This window comes from Patagioenas fasciata, chromosome 2 (assembly GCF_037038585.1).
Source record: "Patagioenas fasciata isolate bPatFas1 chromosome 2, bPatFas1.hap1, whole genome shotgun sequence".
Taxonomy (NCBI): domain Eukaryota; kingdom Metazoa; phylum Chordata; class Aves; order Columbiformes; family Columbidae; genus Patagioenas; species Patagioenas fasciata.
Window position 1 is genome coordinate 155,264,081 of NC_092521.1, and position 9,182 is coordinate 155,273,262.

Below are 9,182 nucleotides of genomic sequence, written 5' to 3' on the forward strand. Positions count from 1 at the left end.
AAGCCTGGTAAAGGGTATCATAATAATGTGAAGTTCTGTGTAGCTGTGGATTTTTACTTCTTATGTACCTAAATACCTTATTGTTGTTTTTTGTTTTTTTTTTTCATTTTTTGTTTGTTTGTTTTTCCATAGACATAAATTTTATGTTGATTCACAAACAAAAATATGCACCTGTAAATTAAATTCTCTAGCACCATTTCCCCAGGTTTGTGTTTCTAGCAATTTGATTTTTGTCTCGTTTTTATTTGTTTGTTTAACTTTTGCATTGTTACTTCCAAATGCCAAAGCAGGCATCTTGTTAACCCAGCCAGCTCTGTGAGTGCTTTCCTAGGTCCACCTGCACCTCTTGGCTCATTCCAGGGCAGGCTGAGCCACAGAGCTACTTCCTATCTTTTACCAAAAAATGCTTTTATCTCAGCACTAGCAACCTGTTGCAGCAGTGAACTTGTTGCAGTCTCCAAGTGAACTATCTAAACAAGTTCTCAGAGAACAGTTGTGGCTGTACTTCCCCTCGATCTTCCTCCCTAGAATCCACTGGAGGGGAAGGAACAGAGATTTTTATCTGAAGAAGTGATTGTGCTTCTGCATGTGGGGCTTCCCCAGCAGGAAGAAGACCTCTACCTTTGCTTCACTGATAGCAGAGAAAATTGCCATGTTGATTTAAATGTTTCAACAACTGTTAAAAAATGTTTCCAACAACACAGGAAAATACGAGGGCCTTTTCAGCTTACAGGTATGTCAAGATTCTGATCCTGGTCAACTGGTGTATAAATAGGCACCATGCATAAATCCAAGTGCAACGTCCTTTGCATTTGAGAAGTTAAAAATATTTTTTTCCCTTCAAGGAGATAGGGATTGGCGTTTTAAATTCCTCCTTTTCATGATCCTGGTAACTTTGTAGAAGTGGAAGAGTCTATTAAGTTACGGGATCTTTGAAAGGGACACCAATAATCAAGTCAGTGCTCAATGGAACAAGTTTTTTTCCCACAAATCATGATTGATATCTGTGTCATTAGTAGGGTAGCTGCCCATCTCTTATCATGATTGACAGGTTAATAAGGGACCTGGGGCTATCTTTTCACTGCTAGCACACAACCTAACCAATTGCTTTTAAATGATGGCTAATTTGACAGAATATAAGCAGAAGGCATAAAAATATCTGGAATAATGTCTAATGCAGCTCTTAGTCCTGCTATTCTGAGTGATCCCATTTTAGAAAACAGATTAGTTAATGCATTTTCATTTTTTTAGACACTCAGTTTTAAAATAAAATCTTGTAGTTGGTCTTTGGTTCAATTAGGAGCAAAAAAGAAGGGAGTTTTGTAATGCAATTGTCCTGTAAAGGAAAATGTTTTAAATTGGGGAGATTATGTGAGCAGACCACCTGTAGGGCATTCATAGCTCTTTTCTATAATGCTCCAAGCCATGCCTTGCTGCCTGCAGTCTGGCTAACAATGCAGGGAAAAGCTGTTTAAAAGGCTGTTCTCCCTTTTCCCTCTGGTGTTCACTAACTGTTACAAGTCTTCCTCTTAAAATTAAAAAAAAAAAAAAGAAAAAAAAAAGGAAAAAAAAAGTCCCACGTCCCTTTAATTGAAGAACTTTAAGGCTCCATGGTGGCCAATTGGTCTGCAACAAGAGGAACCAGGCAGCAGGGAAAGAAACTTCAGACTATACATCACTTTTGGTGAAGAGAAAAGATCAAAGTTTTCCCAAACTCAAAAGAAACCAAGTTCCCTACAGATTAACCCTATTCATTTAGCTCCTCTTAAAGGAATGATGTTCTGAGCCACTGGGCAGACAGGTAAAAAGTTCAACAATTGCCAAAGCATTCTTCTGTTAATTCAACAGCCTTCTGCTCAAATAAATTAGCTTAGTCCTGACAGAAGAACAATACCTTTTCTCTTGAAAAAGAACCATATTTGATATACAAAAGTTAAGTATGAAAGGTTAAGATGTTAGTTTAATCTCTTAAGAGATTAATCTAACAAATCTCAACTCGCTGTTCCACCATAGTACAATGATCTATGAATTTAAAACATTAACCTCTTACACTTCAGTATGCATCCCCAGAAAGGCAGGTGCTTACAGACACAGAGACAACAGATATGAGAGGTGTGTGTGCACATTCCTAAAACAACACCCATTTTAAAAGGATACTTAACACACTATGTGAGATGACTCTTTTGTAAAGGCTCAGTTTAAAGACACTGCCATCTTTCAAAAAGCAGAGAACTCTGGTAAGGCACCTCCCAGTTTTGGCAAACACTTCTTCAGAACAACTTGTTGAATTACTCAGTTTTCCTTGTGTCTATGTATCTCACTGCTTTAACAGAGGCAGCCATCTACTATACAGTAATGACTGGGGCATGAATGTAGTTTGCAGTTTACAGAACCACCTAAAGCCATAACAGCTGGAATAACCAGGGCAGGAGTAGGGGAAAAGCTTGAAAAAGTCATTTATCAAAAGTCATTTTATTGACAAAATAGAATACTCAGATTTGTTCTTACAGGGGTAGCCTCTACACTTTTTTTTACAAAAAAAATTTACAGACTGTATAGCTTTGGATATATACATATTTTACACATCTGTACAAGGTAACAAATAATTATATAAATACATCCCTTAATGTAGGAAACCCGTATTTAGCTGGGGTGTATAATTAAGACATGTTTTGATTCAGTCTGTATTGTAAGGCATTTGCCTGGTCATCAATATCTCAAAAACCTGCAGTCCCAGCAGACTCCCACCTCAGGATAGGGGGGAGGAAGACCCTCCCTCCCTTGAGCAAAGAGCTGCTGTTAGTCCAGAGTGAATCAGAAGCTGCAGTGCCTTGCCCTCTGCAAGACACGGGTGAGCTTCTACCCTCCTCTGCCAGCAAAATAATAAGCTGGCTCCTTGAAGTACATGCTCCCTGCATATGAATGGAGGGGAAGGAGGAGGGGGCTGGAGCCTGGGGCCTCCGCCAGCTGCATTGTTCTATACAAGCTGTGGCTAATAAGGACCATTAGGGGTTCATTAATGGCACCAAACAGTGAGGGTGCATTTTAGGCAGGCCGGTGTCCCTCATTCCCTAACCTTTGGCCTCTTTCTCCCTCCTCACACTTGAGACAGGGGCATCTGCTTGGGGTAGGAGACAGAGCTGGCAGTGCCTGACCTCCACGTCAGGCCGGTGCTGACATCACTGTAGAGGGACCCACCACCTCCAGCCCCAAGTCCTCCTGCTGCAGCAATTGCCGCCTGCCCGCTTGCTCCTGCCCCTGTGCCCCCAGCCACGGCAGCACCTTTGCTGGCCCAGCAGCAGCGGGTGCAGAGGGCCCTCCAGGACTCGAGGGTCTTGCCAGACCAGACCCAAACACCAGAGGTGATGCCCACCACCAGGCACATGAAGTACTTGAGCATGAAGACAGCATAGTCTGGGCGGCGGGCCTGGTCAGGCTGCTGGTCGCGCAGGCAGGGGCAGTTGTGTGTGGCCTCCCAGCGGGGCCGGTTGTGCTGCTCATAAAAGAGACAGGCAACCACGCTGGCAGCTGGCACAGTGTACAGCACGGTGAAGAGGCCCAGACGTATCATCAGCTTCTCCAACTTGTGGGTCTTGGTGGGGCCACCCTGCTGCTTGATGACACTGCGGATGCGGAAGAGCGAGACGAAGCCGGCGAGCAGGAACATGGAGCCAATGGCCAAGTAGATGAGCAGTGGTGCCAGCACAAAGCCCCGCAAGTTCTCCAGGCTCTGGTTGCCCACGTAGCAGATGCCAGCCACGGGGTCCCCGTCCACAGAGCTGAGCGCCAACACGGCGATGGACTTCACACTAGGGAGCAGCCAGGCGGCCAGGTGGAAATACTGAGCGTAGCCAGCAATGGCCTCATTGCCCCACTTCATGCCAGCGGCAAGGAACCAGGTGAGGGAGAGGATGACCCACCAGATGGAGCTGGCCATGCCGAAGAAGTAGACGAGCAGGAAGACCACAGTGCACAGCGCCGGGCCAGTGCTCTCGTACCGCACGTGCTCGGCCACCGCCAGCTCCGGCTGCAGCTCGGCCGCGCCGCCCGCCGCCCCGCGCCCCCCCGCCGCCGCCGCCCCCGCAGCCGCGCCGCTGCCAGCCCCCGCCGCCCCAGCCCCCGCACCGCCCGCCCCCGCCCCGCCGCTGCACGCCACCTTCTCGTGCCCGGCCACCAGGCGCACCAGGTAGCCCAGGGAGACGAAGAGATAGCAGGCGGCCAGGAAGATGATGGGGCGCTCGGGGTACTTGAAGCGCTCCATGTCAATGAGGAAGGTGGACACGGTGGCGAAGGTGGAGAGGAAGCAGAGCACGGACCAGAGCCCGATCCAGAAGGCGGTGAAGGCGCGCTCGTCGGGGCTGAAGTAGGGGTTGTGGCAGGGCAGGGCACAGTTGGCGATCTGTCCCGTCTTGACGCGGTTGTAGAGCGGGTGCCGCTCGCTGGACACCGACACCATGGGCGCTCGGCACTGGCAGCCCGGCTCGCAGGGCGGCGGCGGCCGCGGCTTGCGCGGGGCCTCGGCCGGCGGGGCGGCGGGAGGTGCCTTGGCAGGGCCGCCGGGCTTGGCGCCGCGGAGCGGGGGCTTGGCGGGCGGCGGGGCGGCCGTGGTGAGGTCGGTGCGGTTGTAGTCCATGCAGAGCGTGTCCGGGCTGCCCTGCTCAGGGAGGCGGTCGCAGCGCATCCTGTCGGGCCAGGCGAAGCCGTACTGGCGCATGAGCGGGGCGCAGCCGGCCTTGGCCCGCTCGCAGACGCTGCGGCAGGGCGGCAGCGGCTTCTTGTAGTCCTCCAGGCAGATGGGGGTGTACATGCTGCAGAGGAAGAAGCGCAGGTCGCTAGAGCACTGGATCTCCACCAGCGGCCAGAACTGGTGCACCTCCAGCCCGGCCTCGTCCTGCGTGTCGTGGTTGAACTGGTTGGGCATGTAGGTGTAGTTGTAGCCGATGCCCTTGCAGAGTGGCACGGTGATCTCCTGGCACGACAGCTCCTTGGCCGAGGAGGAGGAGGACGCGGCGGCGGCGGCCGAGGCGGCGGCGCAGCCAGCGCGCTGCAGCAGGGACAGGGCGGCGAGCAGCGAGGTGATTTCCAACAGGTAACTCCACTCCATGCTCGGCGGCGGGCGGCGACGGCCCCGGTTCCTCTCCCGTCCCGCTCAGCTGCCACGGGGAGCGCGGCGCCACAACAGCCCCCCGCCCCGCCTACCCCTCTGGGGGGCGGAGGGCGGCCCCCTCCGTGCCGGCCGCAGGTGAGAGGGCTCGCTGCTCCCGCAGGGCTCCGTCGCCCGGGAGAGAGGCGGCTCCGTGAGCACCCGGTGAAGGGGAGCCGCCGGCGAGCCGCGGCGCAGCGCCAGGGGGTCCGCTCAAGGAAGGCCCCTCAGCAGCCGTCGCATCGCTCCTCGCGAGGCTGGCTGCACAGGGGAGGTCGCCGCTTCTCTCGCCGCTTCTTCAGCGCCGGCCGGGCACAGAGTGGCGTCGACAGACAAGTTTCGCCGTTAGACCCCGTGCGGCGCGGTCAAGATGGCTGAGGCGTCCCGGGGACCAGACAGTGCGTCCCGCGGCACCGGGCTCCCACCGTCCCGAGCAGGCGGGCAGCGGCGGGGCCGATGCTGGGGTGGCCGGAGCGGCTTCTCCTGCTGCCTGCCCGAGCGCCCGGCTCTGCGGTAAAGCCGTCAGTCCTCGCCCTCCGCCGTCTCCTCCTCCTGTGCTGCCGGCAAGGCAAGCCGGCTGCCAGGCGCCACTGGCCGCGAGCGCGCCACCTGAACCGCGGGTGAGTGCGGCAGCTCCTCCGCGCAACTTCTCACTCTCCGGCCCCAGCAGCGCCACTCCGGCCGCCGCGCGCTCATAAATATTTATAGCGAGCGCCACCAGGCTCCGCCCCCACCGCCTCGGCCGCCTATCAGTCGGGCCCGGGCAGCGGGCGAGGGGATGGCCCCCAGATCTTCTTAAGGTGGAGCCGGCGCCCCGGCTGAGGCGCGGCGGGTGCTCCTCGGTTCTCTCTCAGCCCTTGGGGACGTGGCGGCGGTTTCTCCCCGCGTTGTGCGGGCTCCTGTCCGTACGGGAAGCGTGCAGTTGTGCACCGGGAAACGCTCCCTGCCGGGTGGGCGGGCCGCTGTAGGGCACTTCTCTCGCCTTGCGAGGGTCCGCGGTCAAGTCAGGTTCACTCCCGGAGCAGCAGCGGTTCAGCCACTGCTTACGGCCTCCTCGGAAGCGGTTTATCTGTCAAACTTTCGGTGCCCGCGGGAGCTCTCAGCCGGTGCGGGCCGAGCAGTACAAACGCCGGCCGTGCCTCCGTGCGCGCTGGGTGACCCGCACCGAGGTGCTGAGGCCGCGTTTAGAGCGGCTGCTGCACGTGTTGGCGTGGGCGCGGCGAAGCTGGCGACCCGGTGGCACCGAGCGGTGCTTGGCCGAGGCCTGACCTCGCTCCCCGGAGTCACCCACAGCGCGGCTGTCGGTACACGCGTGTACGGTGGGAATTGCGGTATTGGCGCTCTCCTACTAGGGGTCAAGGCCAGAGCTAAGTAGGAGGAAAGAAACATAAAATTGGTCAAACTGGGGTTCCTGGAGCACAGTCAAAGCAGAATTGCCAGGCGAGACACCTCGGTGAGAGGTACACGCAAACACGCGGCACTGCCTCCGCACCTGCCATGCGCGCAGGCTGGGAGCTCAAGTTCCCGCGGGACAGCGCGGAGCGGCCCCGCCAGGTGGACGCTTCCCCACGGGGCCAGGGCGGCCACCGGCGGGGCAGCTCCTGCCGCAGGTGGGCGCGCCCGGTCGGTTCACGCCGCTGCCCCTCCAGCCGCCCCTGGGGAGCGACCTGGGGCCCAGCCGGAGCTTCGAGCGCCCGGTTCCAGCTGGGCCGCAGCTCCCCGGGCTTTCGCCTCCGGAGCCGCGCACAAGTGCCGAGGGCTGCGCGACCCGCTCGGGTCGCCTTCTGAGGGAGCAAGGCCGGCCCGCGGCGCGGCACAGGAGCCGCCGCGCCCCCTTACTGAGGCGCAGCGCGGTGGCTCCCGCAGGGCTCCGCCGGTGGGGCCGCGCCGCGCGCAGCCGTGAGGCCCTGTGCGGGTAAGGCGGCACGCACCCGCCTCGCCCCCCGCGCAGGCGCCACCGCTCAAGGCCGCGGGCTGCCCCGGCTCGCCGCACCGCAGGCGGAGGCCGCTGCCTGGCGTGCTGCCCTCCCGGGGGGCGTGTGGTTGCCCTGGTGGCACTTGCTGCTTTCTCCCGCCCGTGCCAGGAAAGGGGGGGGGGGCCGGCGGTGCCTCCGTATCCGGACCACCTTAAGGGGAGCGTCTGCGGGCGGCGGGCGCGGGCTCGGTGCGCGGCGGGGCCGTCCCGGGGGGTTGTCGTCCTCCCAGGACGGGGCGTTTGTTTGTTAATTGACGCGCTGTTGCGCTTCGCGCTTGTGTGGAGCTCACGCTGGGGCTGTAATGACTGTAATCTCGGGAACACGCCGCTCGGGGAGCCGGCGGGGTGGCGGCGCGGCGGGGTTTGTCTTTTGGCGGCGTGAAATTTTGTGGTTCTTCGGATTCAAACCGGGAGAAGCGGTGCGCGGGCGGGGGGAGCGGGCGGGGGGCAGCCCGCCTCGGGGGGCGGTGCGGCAGTGGCGGAGCGGGCGCCGGGAGGAAATTAAACGCATGAAACAAAACAAAAAACCAATCTGAAGTTTGTTGGCTGTGCTAACAGGATCCTCTCCACTCCTGTCTGTCTCCCTATTTAAATGAACGCAGGGATTACCCCGTGAGGAGGAAATGGGCAATAATGGGCCAATAAACACGTTTACTATGTAATCATTGCGGTAATTTGCAAACCCCCTTTCTGTACCCCCGTGCCCACCTGAGGGAAGGTTTTGCGTTCAGACGACAGTGCTTGGAGGACGCGGCCGTGCTGCTCCGTGTTGTCATCTCCCGGGCTATGAAATCAGTCCCATTACTACAGTGTATTGTTATTTCTGGTCAAAATCAGAACTTTTCCAAAAGTAGCAGTGTTTGTGTGTGTGTGTTTGTTTGTTTGTTTTCCTACTACTTTAGTTAATACCCACTGAGAAGTGTTAGGAGATTGAACAATGCCCAGTGAAGAAAACGGAATAAAAAAAATGTGTCATTTGGCTGAGATCTCTGTGACTGGCAGAGGTTTAAAAAGTCTCTTTCCAGAGCTGGGTACGATGCTCCATTTTAAGAAGTGACTGTTATGCTGTTGGCTCCTTGAAGAATACCTTATTTAAAAGTCTCTACAGGGTGTAAAACCGAGTGAGTCTAGTCAGGAGAGCTGGGTGAGCCTGTAAATTACCGCTCTGTCAGGATTCCTATTGCCTATTACAGAGTACCTTTTTACCCTGAATTTAAGCTCTACACTACAGAGACAGCAGATGTGAAGTGATGGCTTCCAAAAGCAACACAGATGCTGTAAAATTTCCATTGCAATATTTCAGCAAGGAAACTCAGGAGACATGCTGAATGCTACAGTTTAGAATTACACTATAACTCTCCTAGAAATGAGAGAACACCAAGTTTCTCCACAGTACAGTTGTTCATATGCTGTTGTTCTCTTACAGCGTGGAAAGAGATGCAGTACAAAGATGCTGTGTGTCTTGAAGCTGTTCAGTAGTAACAAAATTGGTAATGGGCAACTTTTTGGCAATTTAGTAATGACTGCACATCCAAATTCTCTAGTAAGACTGGGATAATTTTTGAAATTGTCTTTCAGGTGTATAAAACAGCTGTGGGGAGGGTGCTTTACTTTCTGTGCCTGAAAAGCAGCCTGGATTGCTCAAGGCTGTGGAAGCACAGCCCATTGTGTGTTCCTCATGCACAGTGACTTCCATGAAGTCAGTAGAAGTACTGAGATGAAGGAATCAAAGGTCAAGTCTTGAAAATGGTTTGTGTGTTTATTCTAGAACATAGAGCAGCTGTGGGTTTTGTTTTTTTTTTTTTTGTTTTTTTTTTTTTTTTCCTGAAAAGCTGAGCTTTGCTGTAGCAATACAGATTAGAGCACTTTTTGCGGAGATTTCAAAACAGATGTCCAGCCACCAAGTCACGCAGAAATATAAAGCTGGCAAGAGTGTTACAAGACACCACAAACTTTTGCAAACCTACAGATTTGACAAGTAGAAAACTCTTCTACATGTCTCTGTTGGCACAGATATTCTTTCCTCTTTTATTCAGACGTTGAAGTTTGTCACTGCCCTCTCTA

General features: G+C 55.0%; 1 protein-coding gene across 1 annotated transcript; it reads right to left on the reverse strand.

Moving 5' to 3' along the window:
- Nucleotides 1-2,453: 2,453 nt before the first annotated feature.
- Nucleotides 2,454-5,854, reverse strand: FZD8 (frizzled class receptor 8). The gene has a single exon (XM_065832136.2). It carries the CDS (start codon nucleotides 5,102-5,104, stop codon nucleotides 3,098-3,100), a length of 2,007 nt encoding a protein of 668 aa, XP_065688208.1. The 5' UTR covers nucleotides 5,105-5,854; the 3' UTR covers nucleotides 2,454-3,097.
- Between the last annotated feature and the right edge of the window lie 3,328 nt (nucleotides 5,855-9,182).